This window comes from Ilyonectria robusta, assembly GCF_021365365.1.
Source record: "Ilyonectria robusta strain PMI_751 chromosome Unknown BGZ61scaffold_4, whole genome shotgun sequence".
NCBI lineage: Eukaryota > Fungi > Ascomycota > Sordariomycetes > Hypocreales > Nectriaceae > Ilyonectria > Ilyonectria robusta.
The window spans coordinates 2,123,604-2,141,158 of record NW_025764438.1 but is presented as its reverse complement, the minus strand read 5'-3'; the positions used below and the strand labels follow the sequence as shown (position 1 = coordinate 2,141,158).

General features: G+C 48.4%; 8 protein-coding genes across 8 annotated transcripts; 2 read left to right on the top strand and 6 right to left on the bottom strand.

The window, feature by feature from the left end:
* Window positions 1-796: 796 nt before the first annotated feature.
* Window positions 797-1,663, bottom strand: BGZ61DRAFT_344848 (uncharacterized protein; the record flags this gene model as incomplete). The annotated part of the gene is made up of 1 exon (XM_046239739.1): window positions 797-1,663. The coding sequence occupies one exon, from the start codon at window positions 1,661-1,663 to the stop codon at window positions 797-799; it is 867 nt and encodes a 288-aa protein (XP_046108771.1).
* Window positions 1,664-2,053: 390 nt separating this feature from the next.
* Window positions 2,054-3,543, top strand: BGZ61DRAFT_445638 (uncharacterized protein). The gene is made up of 2 exons (XM_046245111.1): window positions 2,054-2,210; window positions 2,315-3,543. The coding sequence occupies exons 1-2, from the start codon at window positions 2,166-2,168 to the stop codon at window positions 3,329-3,331; spliced, it is 1,062 nt and encodes a 353-aa protein (XP_046108770.1). The 5' UTR covers window positions 2,054-2,165; the 3' UTR covers window positions 3,332-3,543.
* A 522-nt stretch (window positions 3,544-4,065) lies between these two features.
* Window positions 4,066-5,536, top strand: BGZ61DRAFT_384518 (uncharacterized protein; the record flags this gene model as incomplete). Its single annotated transcript, XM_046242703.1, has 4 exons — window positions 4,066-4,339; window positions 4,396-4,882; window positions 4,940-5,245; window positions 5,306-5,536. 4 exons carry the CDS (start codon window positions 4,066-4,068, stop codon window positions 5,496-5,498), a joined length of 1,260 nt encoding a protein of 419 aa, XP_046108769.1. The 3' UTR covers window positions 5,499-5,536.
* A 574-nt stretch (window positions 5,537-6,110) lies between these two features.
* On the bottom strand, window positions 6,111-7,881 carry BGZ61DRAFT_445635 (uncharacterized protein). The gene has a single exon (XM_046245110.1). It carries the CDS (start codon window positions 7,763-7,765, stop codon window positions 6,173-6,175), a length of 1,593 nt encoding a protein of 530 aa, XP_046108768.1. The 5' UTR covers window positions 7,766-7,881; the 3' UTR covers window positions 6,111-6,172.
* Window positions 7,882-7,991: 110 nt separating this feature from the next.
* Window positions 7,992-9,159, bottom strand: BGZ61DRAFT_445633 (uncharacterized protein). The gene has a single exon (XM_046245109.1). It carries the CDS (start codon window positions 8,706-8,708, stop codon window positions 8,286-8,288), a length of 423 nt encoding a protein of 140 aa, XP_046108767.1. The 5' UTR covers window positions 8,709-9,159; the 3' UTR covers window positions 7,992-8,285.
* BGZ61DRAFT_445631 (uncharacterized protein) lies at window positions 8,455-9,159 on the bottom strand. Its single transcript, XM_046245108.1, has 2 exons — window positions 8,813-9,159; window positions 8,455-8,756 (listed from the first exon to the last, which is right to left on the bottom strand). Exons 1-2 carry the CDS (start codon window positions 9,123-9,125, stop codon window positions 8,728-8,730), a joined length of 342 nt encoding a protein of 113 aa, XP_046108766.1. The 5' UTR covers window positions 9,126-9,159; the 3' UTR covers window positions 8,455-8,727.
* A 240-nt stretch (window positions 9,160-9,399) lies between these two features.
* Window positions 9,400-11,016, bottom strand: BGZ61DRAFT_414426 (uncharacterized protein; the record flags this gene model as incomplete). The annotated part of the gene is made up of 2 exons (XM_046243325.1): window positions 10,858-11,016; window positions 9,400-10,802 (listed from the first exon to the last, which is right to left on the bottom strand). The coding sequence occupies exons 1-2, from the start codon at window positions 10,889-10,891 to the stop codon at window positions 9,400-9,402; spliced, it is 1,437 nt and encodes a 478-aa protein (XP_046108765.1). The 5' UTR covers window positions 10,892-11,016.
* Window positions 11,017-11,479: 463 nt separating this feature from the next.
* On the bottom strand, window positions 11,480-13,156 carry BGZ61DRAFT_343916 (amino acid permease/ SLC12A domain-containing protein; the record flags this gene model as incomplete). The annotated part of the gene is made up of 1 exon (XM_046239647.1): window positions 11,480-13,156. The coding sequence occupies one exon, from the start codon at window positions 13,154-13,156 to the stop codon at window positions 11,480-11,482; it is 1,677 nt and encodes a 558-aa protein (XP_046108764.1).
* Between the last annotated feature and the right edge of the window lie 4,399 nt (window positions 13,157-17,555).

Below are 17,555 nucleotides of genomic sequence, written 5' to 3'. Positions count from 1 at the left end.
AGACACCTCTGTTGAAGACTCATATTCCAATTCCCAGACTTTAACACCCGTGGGGCCACTGTTGGTTCATGGTAACATGATTCATACAGACAGACCCCGTGCGGGATACAACGATGTGGGATGAACAAGGAACCAGCACGAAACACGACGATTTCTCAATTCAAGGTATAGATAACGCAATCTGGATATCCTCTACGAAGATACCAGCTGCCTAATTGGTACTGGGCGACTGGGGGTCATCGGGGAAGGCGATGTTCGACTGTCTGTCTGTCTTGAACCCCTTCACGCAAAATCAACATGCATGACGACGGCAAGTGGAAGATGTCCGTATATTTTACGTTTTCTTACGGGGCGCGGCTCTAAATATTACGTCTCTAAAGAGCACTAGACTCGAACGTGGTAAAGCTTCAAGCAAGTCCCGGGGACGAGTTTCCTAGAACACGATGTCGTCATAATCCTGGCGTTGATGTGATGGGATCTGCCGACCGGGGAGGCCAGCCGGCCCGAGTCGGGGGTCCGGCTCAATGCACCACCTGTCCAAAAACTGGGGTTTGCACCGAAATGGAGTTGATTGGTCCAGTTGATGTTGAGAGATGGGTCATTGTTGGTCAGAGATATCTGGGGATGACGAGGCGCCGTGGGGGCGAGCGAAGCTCAGCATTTCTCAACTTTTGAACCACAAGCATAGTAGAAAAGGCATGTGGGTCAGAGGGTCTTATTCTGTATTCTTATGTATGCACAATTGATGATAGCAGACACCTCCTCTTCCGTATTCGGCTGCAAACCCGCCAAAATATCATTCAAACAAGCCAATTGTGAACCTCGTCTTATCCGCTTCAATCTCGTCCTTCATTGCCTTGAGTTCATCGACATCCCATGTCGCCGAGATCAACCTACCGCTGAGAAACTTGGCTTCCTCACTCGCGGCCCAAACAGCGAAATCACCAGATAGAGCGACGTCGTCGTAGGCCAATCCAAACTTCTCAACAGTTGCACCAAATTTCTTCGTCATAGCAGTTCCAGCGATGAGACCAGGGTGGATATGGATGACTGTGAAGCTTGGATTTTCCTCTTCGTAATACTCGAACAGCTTGTAGGCGGCAATCTTGGAAGCCCGATAGCTCGAGTAGCCTTCCATGAAAGGGATATGGATCGCCGAACTGGAGATGTGGATGACGGTTGCCCGCCCAGAAGCGAATTTATGAAATGCTTGAAGTAGATTGAAGTTTCCCCGGACCGTAATGTCGAAGCCTTGCCACCAATCTTCTGGGTCCGAGTCGGCAATGGAGTTCAAGGAAGACATGTACCCAGCGTTGGCGATGAGAATGTCGATGTTGCCGTCAATAGAAGTAGCGAATGATTTCACAGCCGCATGTGTAGCCTTAGCATCGACAACATCCACGACATAGGTCCACACAGTGGTCTCGGGACTCAAAATCTGAATTTGGGTCTTTTGCTCTAGAAGAGACTTTTCCGTTCTTCCCAGTATGGCCAGATTGGTGATGCCAGACTTTGCGAAGGACTGGGCGATGGCTGCACCTATCCCGGAGGCGCCCCCAGTGATCAAGGCATTCTTCCCCTGGGTTGACAGCTCCGGACGCTTTGGAGAGATGGCCGGATATGTGGTCTGGTGTATACTGTTGATCTTGGACTTGGACGCCATTTTCTTTGGGGGATGCGAGGGATCGATATTGGAGATATTGATGGAGGTATTCTTTTAGCTCTGATTTGTTCAAAAGAACTCGATTTGAGAATCTTCAAGGCTCTTATATGATACATACGCTCATGTTTATTAATGGCTCCTGGGACCCCTGGTTTTGGTTCCTATCTCTTCCGAGGTTCCGTTTCCAGCCACCCAGAACACATCGTAGATAACCCACATTACTCTTTAGGATCATCCAATGCCTCATGCTTCCCATGATTCATAGTCGGGTTTCCGTAACGTCTTCGTCCTCGTCTTGGTGGTCCATATCGTAGGATGAATAATCACGGTGCCATGTGAGGCCTAGCGTTGAATTATTAATCACGACTCGAGACATAACGTTATCGACCAAGCGTTTCTATAACGTTATCCAGTGCATTGCCCCTTTCAACATTCAACTTCCCTCCTGGCATACAGAATAACGTTATTCACCTGCCGCTCCTTCTTTAGTCAATTCTAAGCAATGTCGCCGCCAACCGGACGTCGTGACAAAAATGCCGTCCAACCGGTGAGTATCCCTGCCGTGCAAATATCCACTGTTGATTTCTGGTCAAGCGCCCACCCACAACTGCAATCAGCATCCGGCCAATGTTGCTAATTTCCTCGCCCTAGTCCAAACGCGAACGTGGCAGAGTGGCCCAGCGGGAATATAGGAAGCGACATAACTCCAAGTTCCAGAGCCTCCAGGAAGAAAACCAGAGGCTGAAAGATGCCATTCAGAAAATCAGTACGGTAGCCTCGACCAGCGGACGTCGGGAGCAGGAGCTCAAAGATGCCATTTCAGAAGCAGTCTCAATTGCTGGCGTGCAAACTGTTGATCAAAGTCCAGTGGAGGAAGTTGGTTCTTCTCAAGATGGCGAGCCAACTTCGCTGGTTGCTCTGCCCTTGACGCGCGAGACGCTGCCGGAGCCATGGCTACCCCCAAACCAATCCGAAACTGGCGGGAATTCTCTACTCCAGGACTTTCATACCCCACCCATATTAAGTCAACAACTTTGGCTCGATACAGACCGCCTGGTACGGATATATGATACACCGTCAGATATAGTTCCGTACCTTGGGGATGGACTACTCACCGTCGCTGGCTGTCTCTATTGGGCATGCACATATCACGCCGTCTCTCTGTGGAGGAAGATAAAAAATCCGCAAGAGCCAAACCTTTCAGATCAAGGTCGATTGGATCGCATGTTCAACCACTCCAAGTACCTTAACGACCATAACTTCTTGATGTCTATTGCTCAGGCGAGATTGGATTTCCGAAATCAGGGATACATAGAGCGACTACACGAGCAAGACTACCCCGCCGACAAGGAAGCAATGGCAGAGGTGTGCAAGTTAGTCCTGCATGAGTATGCTGAAAAGAAGGAGGACCTTCAATGGTGGAGGAACCCCCGAGAGGTGGAGAGTTATATCAAGCAGCATTTGACAACAGACGAACTTGCCCAGCTCCAGGAACTTGTGGAGGGTCGAGGCTCTACGAAAGCCGTGCGAGCGTTTTCTTCTCTCTTCGACACCCTGGCACAGAACTTTGTGTGTTTTGGAAATGAACCGCGCTGGAATGTCGTCCACATTTCCATGACACTTGGGGCTTGGTTGGGAAATAGAAGCGATTGGTGGGGGTCCTCCTGATCATGCGGATTGTTCTCTTTTGCCGAACCAGCAAGCCCTGCAACCATTATATACAGATACACAACTAGGGACTATATTGTGCCGGCAACTTGCGCATCTTGAGGGAGCAGACAGAATTTAGATTAGTCCTCTTTTCAGAGCTAGAAACACAAACCAAGGCAGGTTGTTCACCAAGCCCATGCCTCTGGATCTCCTAACAGATTGTAAAGATACCTGCGTCGGTTATTTTCATGCGTTAGGCAATCCGACATTGATCGTTTCTGGGCTCGCTCTCCGGTTGTACCACTCCTGCCGAGCCCTTGTACTGCACCTCGCAGAATGTTATTATTTCATCTTCGGTTTTATTTGTACAGTCTATAATCTTTTTTTATTTTTGAATTTACACCCCGTCTGTAATACGACCCCAAGCCAGCGTGGATCGTCTTGCTGACCCATAGATCTGCCGGGGTTATTGGGTAGCATTCGACGTGATCACAGCATGATGAGAGGAGATGACGACATCGACCACACATGAGGCAACAAATGAGATCCATTCTTTTACACCTGCTGAGCAACAAATCCTCAGAGCGATATGCATCCCACATTGCAACATTGCGGAGAAGGAGCATGACGATCTCATGTCCAGCGAATATTATAGTATAAAATAACGGTCATTTGTCGGCCGTCTTTGAAACTCAACTTTGACCCTTTTTTACACACGGAAAACTCCATAAGTTGATCTAACGACCTTCCCAATGGCAGCCGCAACAGTCCAACCCCCAGTTCCAGTCGGGCCCGTCGGCCAGCCCGACATTGCTTACACCCCAAACTACGAGACTTATGTTGCTCGCGTTAAGCGACGCCAGGAAACCGAAAAGCTGGAAAAAACTCTCCCGGTTGGCTTCCCCGAGAAACTGATCTCAGACTTGGTGTGGGATGGCAGGAACTTGGCCAAGTCATACGACTGGGACTACCACTTAACTGAGGTTGATCTCAAGGAACTCGATGAAGCCCTCCGTAATTTCAAGGGTTAGCTGTGCAACATTTCCGAAATGGGCGCTATTTAATTATTAACGTGATACTAGCTCTAAATGTGCCCCTGGGTCAAATCAACCAAGAGACGTTCGTGTTGCCAAAGCTCCACGACACCCTTCGCGCCATTTCCCGAGAAATTCATCAAGGCCATGGCTTCAAGGTCGTTCGTGGTGTGCCAGTAGACAAGTACACCAGGGAAGAGAACATCATTGTCTATGCCGGATTGGCTTCTCACATTGCACCTGTCCGCGGCCGCCAAGACCACTTGTGGCAAGGAAAACCTGCGGACGTTGTCATCTCCCACATCAAGGACATCAGCAGAGAGGTTGATGCCAACCGTATTGGTGCCCCTGCATATACTGCAGAGAAGCAGGTCTTCCATACCGACGCTGGCGATGTCATTGCTCTGTTTGCCCTCGGTGAAGCGGCAGAAGGTGGGCAGAGTTACCTTTCCAGCAGTTGGCATGTGTACAATGAGCTAGCCGCCACGAGACCTGACCTCATCCGAACGTTGGCAGAGCCATGGGCCTCTGATGAGTGAGTCATTTTGGGAATGGAAGAGGTAATAAGAGCACAAACTGACAGCGGGAGTAGATTTGGCAGAGCTGGAAAGAGGTTTACGCTGAGGCCACTGGTGCACCATCAGCCTGCCACGACTGAGACCCCTGAACGTCTTATCATCCAGTACGCACGTCGTCAATTCACGGGCTATTGGGGCCTCCCCCGATCTGAGGACATCCCTCCCATAACCGAGGCCCAAGCAGAGGCTCTGGATACTTTGCACTTCCTGGCCGAGAAGTATGCGGCTTCGCTAGACTTCCACAAGGGGGATATTCAGTTCGTGAACAACTTGAGCATATTCCACGCTCGCGGAGGGTTCAAAGACTCGCCCGATAAGCAGTATGTTGATAAATTACACTTAACTGGATGCTAAGACGCTGACTCGATTCTGTTGCTTAGACGGCACCTCGTCCGCCTTTGGCTCCGGGACCCTGAGCTTGCTTGGGAGACGCCAGAGGTGCTACAACCACGGTGGGACAACCTGTATGATGGGGTTACGCCTGAGAAAACTGTTTTCCCCCTTGAACCAGCGATACGGAGCAGTAGCGACGCCTCTAATGTTAAAGCTGCTCAAAGGGTTGGAAGAGCTTAGGGCTCGGCAGGGTCCACGTTCGTAAATGTACTGTCTCAGCTGTTATTATTCCTTTCACATTGGGATACAATTTGCATCCAAAATCCACGATACATGGATTGCGCAGCTAACCAGATATTTTCTCGCTTGAATCCACGTTCATATATTACTTCATCCAGTTCAGTCTGCTACAAAATGAACAAGATCCTCCATCCCCTCGTAGAGTCTGTGAATACTCCAGGGCACGCTAATGAGCTTTGTGTCACCGCGATGCACTAGATTACGAAATATGTGTGTCTCCAAGTCAAGTTCAATATGCAGCCCTCTAGCCCAAGATCCTGACAGGCATGCACCATGGCACGTTATTAAGTCCCCCGAATTAAGAAATCAAGATGACAGGAAGCCCAAGAGAGAAAAAGATTTTTGCGTCTTCTTTTAAAGGATTTAAGGATGGCTCCAGTCATGGCGTCGCCAATGTTGTTCGGGGCAGATTTGGAGGAAGTAGAGGGGTAAACCCAGTCCGGCGCAGTCGAACAGCTTTTGGGTCATCATGAGTGCCCGTCTGACCAGATCAGTTACCAGCCCATGATGTTCTCAGCGCTCATGGACGCAGTTGCACCGGTAGGGTCGAAATTCTTGAAAACTAAATTTATTCCATTAAATAGCTGAAGATACAGTTAAGTAACTTCTGAGTTCTAAGGAATCATTAGATCCAATACTTCATCCGTAACCAGGTCAAGCCATAGCCCTCCATATCCTTCATCATATGCTTTCCTAATTGAACCCACAAACTCTATGAAGCTTTCTGAGAGATGTCTCTGGTATCTCAGCGTGTCAAAAGCTCTAAACAATTCCATTGCAGAGCTTGGTATCTCCAGCATGGCAACCATAAGCGGGAAATCCAATCCAAGACCCGTTGCCCCATCAATAGGCCAGTGCTTCATGAAAGACAATTCATTCAATATACTCTCAGCGTAGCTATAACCAACACTGTCCTCGGTTCCCAAAGGAAAACGCAAACGGTGGATGATAAGTAAAGCCGCGGTACGGTACGATCGAGCTTGAGCTGACATAGCTGCAATCTCTGAGGCTTGATACTTGAGAAAAAGGTCTGGTGACAATCTAGGCGTCCACGAACTTATTTTGCGCTCTAGGTCAATGTACGGGTCGCTATTAGAACCTGCGAGAGGCAACGTTGATGCTTTTATCTTGGCCTGGTGGCTCTGGTCACACAAGTCGAAAAGAAGCGGTAGCAGTGTCGAACAGAGCCCTATGAGTCTGTCAACGATTAACCTTCCGGCTGTTGGAAACCGGACAATTGGCGTCTGTCGTCGGATCAAACAATCGACAGTGTCCAACAGAATCGGCGTGAGAGTGATTGGATCAAGGTTAGGTTGTTGTAATAGAGTCGGGTACCAGTTCATAGTGCTCAATAATGCACCGCGTATAATGGTCCGCGACGAGGGGGATGGAAGCAACGTGTTGTAAACCATTAGGGTTTGTCCCATCATGAGGACAACCGCAGCATCTTCCATCTCTTTTATGCGCGATGATCCGTGGATAAGCCATCCAAGACATTGAGATCCAAGGGACACATCAGGTCCTTCCACTCCTCCGGGGCGCTCCTTTCGGTGGTTCAGCAAATGCAAAGTAGCTGAGTAGACTAACCCCAGTGCCTGTGGGGCCCGAGTGAATAACAGCTGAACGGCGTGTTGATATTCGTCGATAAAACTTCGTCCCAGCATAAATTGTCGATGAGCGTCAAAGAAACCTTCTTTAGTCGCCAGTACATAGCCAAGCCCAGGATATGCTTCAATGGGCGCTTTCAGGGTGTATGAATAGGATGAGCACCCGGTCAAAGGAGCAACCTTGAGTGATTGACACTGACTGGAGGGTTCGGACATTGAGCTATTCAGAGTGTATTCCGTGAAATTATGAGCAAGAGGGGCCCAATTAGTTGGTTCAGCATCATGATATATTGGCTGTGAGTTGGCCGATTGGTAGCCTTCCTTTGATTTATCGGTCTCTTGGTGTTCGTGAGTCTCAGGGTTGAGTTCGAGGATCGAACAACTCCCGTGTGGAAACCGTTCTGGGCCGGGGCGTCGACCCATACGTTTCTTCTTTCGAAGAACACATACCGTCTTAAGTGCCCTGCACTTGCGGCAAGCCTGTTGCCCGTGCTCCAAGATGCATTTTTCTTTATGTCTGTGGCACAATTCGCATGCACCTCGCAGAGCTCCCAGGCTCTGTTGAGAGACTAAGTCATTGGCCAAAGCTTGAGGTGACATAGAAGTGATGCCTGCGGGCTGTGGCTTGGGTGCAGGAGACGTAGAATAAACCCAAAGAATATGCTGTTGTGTGAATCTAGCAGAGTACGATGTGATCACGGCCGAAGCGGAGATGTCGAAGCGAATTACAGGGTCGCTTATTGGACAGCTTTGAAATAGTACCACATTTAATCTCCGCCTGCTTGTGAAGGCTGAATAAGCAGGGTTAGACGCCCCTTGACGACACGGGCAAGTGGGGGTCAAAAAAAATGGCCCACCAAGACTGCATCTACCAGCTTGTTCGTTTTCCCTCTAATTTAATTACATCTCGTAGCCGTTGCGGCATTGATTTAATCCATTTATCAATAGTTGGCTGTTTTAATTGCCTCCAGCCTTCCTCTGCAAGTTCCTTTAAGGTATCAGTATCCCAGTGTGGATACTGACGGATGTATTGCTTTGGAACCTTCTAGCAGTTCTCAATTGGCGATAGATCCGGGCTACGGGGGCAGTTGAAGAAGAAAGAAAGTCCGGCCTTTTCCTTCTAAGTCCGTACGGGATTGGATTGACTAGGCCCGTGGCTGCTATTGCTGTCTTCTTCCAAGACGAAGGTATGATCTTTATCTAGCCACTTGCATACGTAAGGCTTTAAGATCTCTTTAATATAAATCTCTTGAGTCATCTTACCATTCGAATTGGAAGGAATCTCGTACCAGACCAACGGGCTCTTAAACCCCAAGCCGATTGCAGCCCAAGCGTGTAAGCATTTGAGATCCCGGTCAGCTGGCAGCTTCGTCTCTTGGAGATTAGAAGGATCCGTACGGGTACCGGGCTTCCGGGCAATTAGAGCAGGGCGCTCGTCGCCATAGCCGAAATGGCACTCATCAGAGAAATAGACGTTAGCCCAGTCTTCTGGCTCTGGTCGATGGGCTAGAGCTTTCTCTGCGAAAGCCTGCGGGCGTGTCATTTCGGCTGCATTGGCATATTCAGCTTGTGCGGCAATCCGCTTGAATAGCTATCTCGTATGAGCTGCCCGTCGGATCGTTTGAGTTGCTATATCTGTCTCAATACCAGCTTCCGTGACTGCAGCAGACCAAGAGAGCCTCTTTGCCTCAAAGCCTTCGTCTTCGTACATCTGTTCCAGCTGATCGAGGTCATCGTCTGAGCGCTTTTTCGGGCGTCCGCGAGTTTCGGGCTGGTCCGGCTGATTGTGACGCATGCGATCGGAGGCTGCATTTAGGATCCGATTTCCTGACCGTCTAGAAAATTGGAAAAATTCAAAAAGATCAGACTTTTGAAAAGGAATGCCGTTTGCCTTGAGAAATGCATGTGCCCCTCGAAGCCGGGCTTTCTTTGGAGTGTCATAGTGCTTTGAACCGGTCATTGATGTGTGTGTGTGTGAGGAAAGTTGGTTTTGGTGAGCTATTTTTTTTGACCCCCACTTGACGGGTAAGCCGGAGATAATAAGAGACACTCAAAGATCTCTCATTCAAGTCATATTCTTAAAGCTTGAGCTGAGGGATGAGTCGTATGAGAGGCCGTTTGTTTCCTAGATGCGTGATACATGTCATCACTTGCAGGGCAAGGTGCTCTTGGGGATTGAAGTGGTAAGATGACTTGATTCCACATATTCTCCTTCGTTCCCCTTTCAGTTCAAACTACTGTATGTTCTCAAAGTCTTTGGCCAGTGTAGAACAAATGTCGTCAACGAATCGCTCCTCATCGCCATCCGGAACGCCCAGCGCACCCACTTGCCACGTTATGGTATATACCAAGCTTCCTCCCCTTACACTCACAATGTTGAAGCAGAGTGGAGGACCAGTTATATGCCCTGGCTGTGCGAAAACCATCTTCATGAGTCTGATTTGATGAGTTTCGTCGACATTAGAAGTCTCTCGTTGACTGCCATCGACAGTACCAATGTTGCTCAGCTCGAATGAGCAGTCTCGCTCCCGTCCCAAATTCTCAAGAGTCCACTTCCTGATGCTTGACAAGTATCTAAGCAACCCAATGGGTTGGTCTTGCAGCGTTGAGGCGGACTCTGCCAGCTTTCGAGTCGCTACACAGGCACCTTCCCAGTTTTCTTGGGAGAAGGGGGTAGAGCTGTCGAGTCGCGGATAGACCACATAGTTACCTGAAAAGAAGTTTCCCATCTCTTCATTCGATATGCCGATCGATCGACGCATGTTGATGGGTGTCTGTGAGACAAAGTCGGTAATGTTGGGATTAGGGATAATCTTGCTCAGTGCCCGGACGATGAGTTGGTGCATCGTTCCAGTTAGCTTTGCATCATGTTTTCTCGCCATGACCAGAGCTTTTTCGAGATGAACTGCATCAATCTCGCGCACCTTAATCATGCTACGAGAACCTTGGGGGTCGTTCGAAATGAGGGAGCCAGTCCAAGTATTGGCGTTGGTGGTAGAAGCGGTCGCCTGTAGACCGAAGAACTTTGTAATAAGCGTTGGTAACAAAGATATTATAAGCGGTGCCAGAAGGTAAACCCAAGAAATTGGGAATCTTTCGGCAGTATCGAAAGGACTGGGCAGCTGCATATCCAGCGTCTTCACCACCCGCATTGCTGGTATGTTCATTCTTGAGGAGTCTTTGCATGCTGTCAGGAATTTGCGATGAAAGGCAGCCCCAGTTGGCCCATCACCAATTGCATGGGAAAAGGCGAAGGCAACAAAACATCGCGATGATTGCAAAGGTAGAATGACAATCTTCCAGGACGGAATACCAGAGGGGAATGGCTCATCCAAAATTGCGGCTAGCGCATTTTCGATCGCAAGCAACTCCTCGCTAGGCGAATTGTTCTTGACAATAGATACGTGGTCTTCAAGGTCGATGTGAGGAACGCGTTCATAGAACGGCTTCTCGGTGTGCGCATCCCTCACGACCACGCATAAATGAGGGCATGTCTCAATGCATCGCCTGAGGGGCTGGAAAAATGTGCTGGGAGAATCGACCAGAGCCTCTTTTGGGAACTCATAGACCGCCCCCACAACCACGGCATGGTAGAATCCGAGATCCTCGCGGCTGATGACGCGCCTCTCACTGGGGCCTTGTTTCTTATGCGTCAGAGTGCAGTCAACTTCTAAATATTCCAGGTGACTTACTTGCAAACCTCTGAAACGTGTTTTGGATAGACATGGTCGGTTGATTTGAGAGAAGTTGATTGTAATAGAATGGATTTAAACGTGAATGAGGATGGGAACGCCTGTGATGTTGGAGCGCGAGGTCATTATATATTGGCAACAGGTAGTAATTTGGAGTGCAAAGATTTTTTTGCTCGAGTAATAAAGAGGGCAACTAGCCAGCCGTTTATCAGCAAGATCCTAGGTATTCTGTGCCAAACTTTATGACTTTTGATTGAAAACAGACCGGATCAGGTTGTAAAGGTCCGGTGGCTGTAGTGTGGTGTGGTGTGTGGGGCTGCCACCCGGACACTTCTCACTCCTTTGAGTTAGACTGAAGCTTCACCATAGCGATCAGGTCTAGATACCAGGACAAGGATTGCAACCCACTCAAACTTCGTTACGAAAGTTGGCGCGGAAAGTTCCCGTCACACCCGTCCTATTGGGCGATGTAAACACAATGCCTCACAGTTTCCTTAATTAGGTAAGGTCGGTCATATATTCAACATGTCAAGTAACTATCTCGGATTTAAGTGCATGTGCCTCGGGCGGCCGAGTTGCCTTGCGTCACCTGAGCTGGGCCGACAGCTCTGGACATCATCCCTCATTCCCACAAAGATCTCAATATCTTCCTGAGCTTCCCGTTACTAGCAACATTTACTTCGGAGCTCATTTCTTCCAAAGCCAGAAGTTCATCCAGGCCAGTGTGCAAGTCAACCTTGGAGGGCTCAATTGCCCAAGACTCGTTCCAGGAGTAAATACGGTGGGATAGGTATATGACGATAAAAATTGGAAGACCAATGTAGGAAGTGAGGAAAGATGAAACAGACCAGTTCCCTGGAAAGAAAACACCGAAGCCGTTGAGAAGTAGCATGGCCGTAAAGAAGACCAAACAGGCCCAAGAAATGTAAGGCTGTAAGACAGACTGGTAGGGGACATTTGTAACACCCTGGGCCTTACAAGCCATTCGAAATCTCAAGAAGATGATACAACAGCACATCCAGGAATTGAATCCTGCTGTAGTAGTTAGGTTGATAAGCCAATTGAAAACCAGGCTTGTTGATGATCCGACGTTGAGATAAGCCAATGGCGCGAAAAGAGTACTGGCGAGGACGGCGTAGATAGGGACGCCCCAGCGGTTGCATCGGGAAAAAATAGCTGGAGCGTTACCAACTTTCGAGAGAGAATAAAGGGATCGACTCGACATATAAAGGAATGAATTCCCCGAAGACCAGGCGGAGAGGATAATGCCCGCGTTGATAACACTGTCGAGCGTTTTGATGCCGGCTTCCTTAATCCCAATTACCCAAGGTGATGCTGCCGCACCCGAACCACCGTTGGTTAGGCCAGGGGCATCGCTCCTGCAAATGATACCGATCGCCAGGGCTCCCAAGACATAGAAGAAGATCAACCTCCAGATAAACGACTTGGCGGCTCTAGGCAGATTCTTCCGCGGTGCTCGCATCTCACCTCCAGTGAGAACGATCAATTCCGGGCCGAAGGCAAAAGAAAATGTCGAGAATGTCAAAGCGTACACGAATGAACAGAATCGACCGCCTGCGCCATCAACAAGATACTCATTCATCGGGCCGGGGTTATTCCAATAGGTGAAGCCAAGTCGCTGGCCCGATGGGCCACCCCCAAAAGCAAGAATGACAGCAAGAAGAAGTAGCCCAATAATCATGAACACCTTCACCGATGCAAACCAGAATTCAGACTCGGCATATATGCCAACTGGAGCCATATTCAAGAAAATTATAACAGCCAGCATAATAGTAATCCATACTGCAATATGGATACTATTCGGCCAGTAGTTGATGACAAGAGCTGCAGCCGTAACTTCATATGCCACGAGAATACTAAAGGAGTACCAATACAGGTACCCCATAGCAAATCCCAAGCTCTTCGAGACATAGCGGCTACCATTGGAGGCCATTGAAGAGCCAGGGGTCGGCAGATATGAGCTGATTTCGGATGTGGCAGTTACGATGCCATAAACAAAGAAACAGATGATGATGTAGGCGAGGAACAGGTTCGCAGGGCCGGCGGTGGCCAGAGCTTGACCTGTCCCAACGAATAGACCGGTACCGATGGTGCCACCAATTGCAATCATCTGTGAATGTCGAGATTTGATACCTCGGTGGGTTTCCGTTCGACCAAGGGCCCTAGAGCCAGCAGGTTCGACATCGCCGTCTGTATATGAAGTCACTGCGGCAAGGCGGACGGGATCTTCTTCGATCCCACCCTCCTTTCCGTGGTGGACTTCCGTGGGGAATGCCATCGTCGGCCTTGGTGTGCGTTCCCTCTTCATGATAAGTATTGAATGATGAGTAGTGAAGACTCAGATTGAAAAACAAAATGCTTGTGAAAGATATTCCTGGTTGAAAATGGGGAGGAGTCACGTTGGTTGAACAAGTCCAGAATTGCCTGGGACGTTGAGATGGATTGTGATTTGGCACTGAGATTGGGAACGGGCTTTTAAACATGATTCTGGATGTACTTCTCTTATCTATTCCCCCTCAATATTATTCGGCTATATCACACAAGTTACCAACAACATGGTTGTATAAAATGACTGCACCATGCGCGGGGATGGGCTGGACTTGGTGGCGGAATCCGGGGAACCCCTTAGTGCGAACCGGGCTGACGACTTTAGCCTTATCTGGGGCTGAATTAAAATCAGGCCAGGAATGGCTTTGTTTTGTATTGGATACCCAATTCATGTAAACGGGGGGAGATAAGCCAAGGTCCCTAGTTGCATCTTTGGAGGACCGGAGGCCCATTCCGCTCTCGAGAATGGAGCCCGGGATGCGACGCCGCGAGATGGTACCTTCGGTAACTCTAATTTGAGTCTCACATATGGTTATATCAAGCTGTAGTTAGCCTACTTTGTTGTTTTAACCGCCGTTTTAACAATCAAAGTTGGCAAAAGCACACAAGGTGATAGAAACGGTGGCAGCATACGTCTGGTCTAGGACAACCATATTTACTTTCGGAGATCATCTATCGATACCAGTTACGCCAATACATATAGACACCCATTTTGTGTATTCTTGTTCACAGGGGCTTACTTCATAGGCCGCTCAGAAACGCTCCCAGCCTGGCAGTTGTGTCAATCACCGAGTGCCGCCATCAACCCGGCGGTGACACTCTCTCCCTAAGCTACCTCGTTTAAGATAACACGATCAAACTCTTCAGCCGAGATTGGAACAAAACATAGCCGAATGGAAAGACTGGGGTGTACTTGAGGGACGTGCAGCGATGATAAATCGGTGATGACCCCAGGTCCGGAATCGGGATTGGGTCCCGACCTCCGACAATTCTAGGGGGCTGGCATCAACTAACTTAGTTTGGAAGCTTACGAATCTTTATTCCTTCCAGTATCGAGTCGACTAGTAGAATCTCTGACATGCGCAGGTCCCGAATCATTTGGGGGCGGTATCAATCTCTCAGTCCGGGCGACATTCTGCGGGCTCGCTCACTCTTGTGCTTTCGCGGCGCGGTTCCTTGAGTTCTCGACCATCCTAGCTCCCATGGTCTTTATTAGTGTTAGCATCGTTCTATGGGGGAAAAAAATCGTGTAGCTATTCAAACAACTAGCTTTCGTGATTAAATATCTCCCTGGCTTCTTCAGTCTCCCAGGAAGCTAATTATATCTGCGGCCTTCATAGTCCACTCCTAACCCTACAGCGGCCCAAAGGTTCGCGGAATCGTGCGTATTCACTTATTATCGGCCTCGAATCCGTTCATTCACAGTAAAACATTCATCCAACCTGCACCCAACTTTTTCCTTCCTTGCCAAGTTAATTAGAGCCTTCTCAAGTCCCAGATCCATGATTCCTAGCCCAATGCTTTTACGGAGTACAAGGCCGCCTTCAAGCCATGCATCTAGCGCCACATTTGCTTTCTGGTCACTGGTTCTTTAAATATTGATGTTGACTTGTTAACTGATCGGAGCATGCTTCCGATCCCGATTGTCGGAGTCGGGAATTCAAAGTGTTAGTTCACACGTCCTGACGTCATGTTTACGGACGGACGCCTTGGCACTCACAATAAATATCGGAAACTAATTTGAATTACCGATAACTACATTACCAGCTCATCCCTGTCTTGTGGGGAAGGGAGCCTGCGAACAATGTTGACAGGCTACACCAACTTTAAACAATTGGGAGATTAGTCAAGTTGACGCCCGGAATGATTAGAAATCTCCCTCCGAGAGATAAGCCACATCTAGGATGTCAAGTGACCATATGTCTGATAACGGCTTGGCTTTCCGACCATCCCCAGTTCGGTTGTCTTTCCGTCCGTCTGCCGTTGCTTGATAGCCTTCTCCTCCCTCTGAAAATGAGCTTCATCATTCAAAAAAAATTCTCTTCCTCTCGAATAAGGCATTAGTCTATCATCAATAAATTACCAAGCACAATGGCTCAACCTCGTGTCGCGATAGCAGGTGCCGGTGTTATCGGTCTTTCCATTACCTTACTAGCCACTTTCTCCCTTGCGATCAATGTACTTCTTACATGCCTTCGAAATGGATATGAGCTACTGTACCATCTCCTGCCAGTCCAGGTCGGCTTTCTATCATTCTTCGGGTGCCTCATAGCCGATATTCAGCTGCAGTGCTAATCTTGGGCGGTTTGGTCCCAAAGAGTCCGGTGTAGCGGGTGTAGGTAACGATTTGCTCTAAGATTCCTGCTCGTGCTCGATCCCCTCTTGCTCCTAGTGGCTAGAGTAAAAGCCAATCAATATACTTGGTTTTTTTGTTAAGAAGTATAGGAGCTTACTGGGCTGGCTACTGTTGTTTATAAACATATTTTTACGGCTAGATAGTGAAATTGACTAGCTCTTGAGTTAACTGCGGAGAGGTGTCGTAAAGGATGATTTAACAAAGATTGCTATTACTATTAATCTATCTGATAATATTGAACATGGTTAGGACAAAGAAATACTTGCACGGCTTCATAGCTAGCCGAATTGTTGTTTCTCTTCTTTCTTCATTTAGAGCTCCGGATGAATCGTTTCTGATATAGGTCCACCTAAAAGATGCCTCGACCTAAGCATGCAACTTACGATCCATTACTAGTACTCGACAACTCGACTAGGCTGTACAACTGACGTTTCCTAAATTTGTCAGATGTGGCGGGACAGTTAGATTTTAAGGTATAGGGTAAAGGTAGGTCGACCGTTCGAGATCCCTGAATAAAGTTGATCAGGACGTCGGTCACGTCTAGTAATGGTAGATATTTGACCTAGGTAACTGAACTGTGTCGATAACCAAGAATTGTGAGATCTCGGAAGTGTGAGAGTGATTATCCATTTGATGTAGTTGTTGTATGGATCGTACGAGACCCTGGGTCATTAACCACCCCCGGCATTTACGTTTGTTGTTTGACATCATGGATGGCCCCCTCTCCACATGTTATGCTTGCCCCCACGGGATCCCGAGCAGCACCTAATCAGGACAGAAGGGATTAAATACGTAATTTTCCATCCACTCACCCCTAGAAGCTACAAGAGCACACCATCGAGGTCAATGCAAGCGGGGATGTGGAAAAATACGTGAGACACCACGGCAAAATATGGGTACAGTTTCCATGATGTGACATGAGCTTTGCCGCGGCACACGGCCCGCGAATGCGCCAAGTCGTGGACTGTGACGCTCAGGCACCAACGGAATGTATTTTACTCGCGGCATAGTTTTCTAATGCGTCATTATCTGTTTTAATTATCTTAACCGAAGCTTTGTCTGCTTTATTCCACATTTACTCTTATTGTTCTCTGGTAAAGCCAAGATAATATATACCGATATTGCCCTTAGACGGAGACTGCATACTCCTGGATTCTAGATTCTACAGGCTTACAGAGAGATCGGCGGAGGGTACTGTACCTCCGATCTTGACACAAAACTACTTTAATTCCCGGAAGGAAGAAACGTAGGGGATCAATTCCGTCCCTTGGCTCCTTATTTGCCACAACTCCCCGGTCCACTAATGCAACCTCATCGCCCGGACCTTGCATTGACCCTGTTTACTCAACGGGCCACGGAGTTGAAACCTTAATAGTAACAATCTCGCTTGCCCTTCCTCCGAGGACAGATCCAGCCCCTTGTCCACAGCCTAAATTTGGGAAACCAGCTATTCTTTCACTCAAGAACCCGGAGCCAGTCCACTGTGAGTAGCTACATGCTATGAGCTATACCCTATCATCCAGACACTTATAGCCCATATTCATCTCTAAAAAATGTATAAGAGTCTTTATAGCTACTTCTAAGAGAAGCCTACCTTGGACTATATCCCATATTGATATGTAGCTGCCTTATGAAACTGAGACCATCACCTCCTTCTAAAACGGTTTGTTTCCTGTCGGAATGTCGTTTTTGAGATTTTTTCCCGTCTCGAATGCTACGTCGGATCCTGATCAACTGTGAACCTGCCAATTGCGGAAACTACATGCCTTGCACCCCCTTGTTCTCGTTTCACGAGCCAAAGGCCGCGTCATCAGTCAATGAATCTACCAAACGAATGAATTTGGGGCATGTGTAATTTTCCAAGGACAGCAAACGAATCTCTCTGATCGGTGTTTTGCTTGTCTGCCGTAGCGGTCTGTGAACCTGCCTTTTCCGAGGTTACAATGCCCCGGCACTTTTGCCATTTTAAACAAATGCCCCGCCTAGATAAAGC

Excerpts from the sequence above, each read along its gene's own strand:
- BGZ61DRAFT_445638 (XM_046245111.1), top strand. The coding sequence starts at position 2,166 with ATGTCGCCGCCAACCGGACGTCGTGACAAAAATGCCGTCCAACCG. Across the intron at positions 2,211-2,314 it reads ACAAAAATGCCGTCCAACCG|TCCAAACGCGAACGTGGCAG; the intron begins GTGAGTATCCCT and ends TCCTCGCCCTAG.
- BGZ61DRAFT_445635 (XM_046245110.1), bottom strand. The coding sequence starts at position 7,765 with ATGTCACCTCAAGCTTTGGCCAATGACTTAGTCTCTCAACAGAGCCTG.
- BGZ61DRAFT_445633 (XM_046245109.1), bottom strand. The coding sequence starts at position 8,708 with ATGACACGCCCGCAGGCTTTCGCAGAGAAAGCTCTAGCCCATCGACCA.
- BGZ61DRAFT_445631 (XM_046245108.1), bottom strand. The coding sequence starts at position 9,125 with ATGACCGGTTCAAAGCACTATGACACTCCAAAGAAAGCCCGGCTTCGA. Across the intron at positions 8,757-8,812 it reads TGCTGCAGTCACGGAAGCTG|CTATTCAAGCGGATTGCCGC; the intron begins GTATTGAGACAG and ends CATACGAGATAG.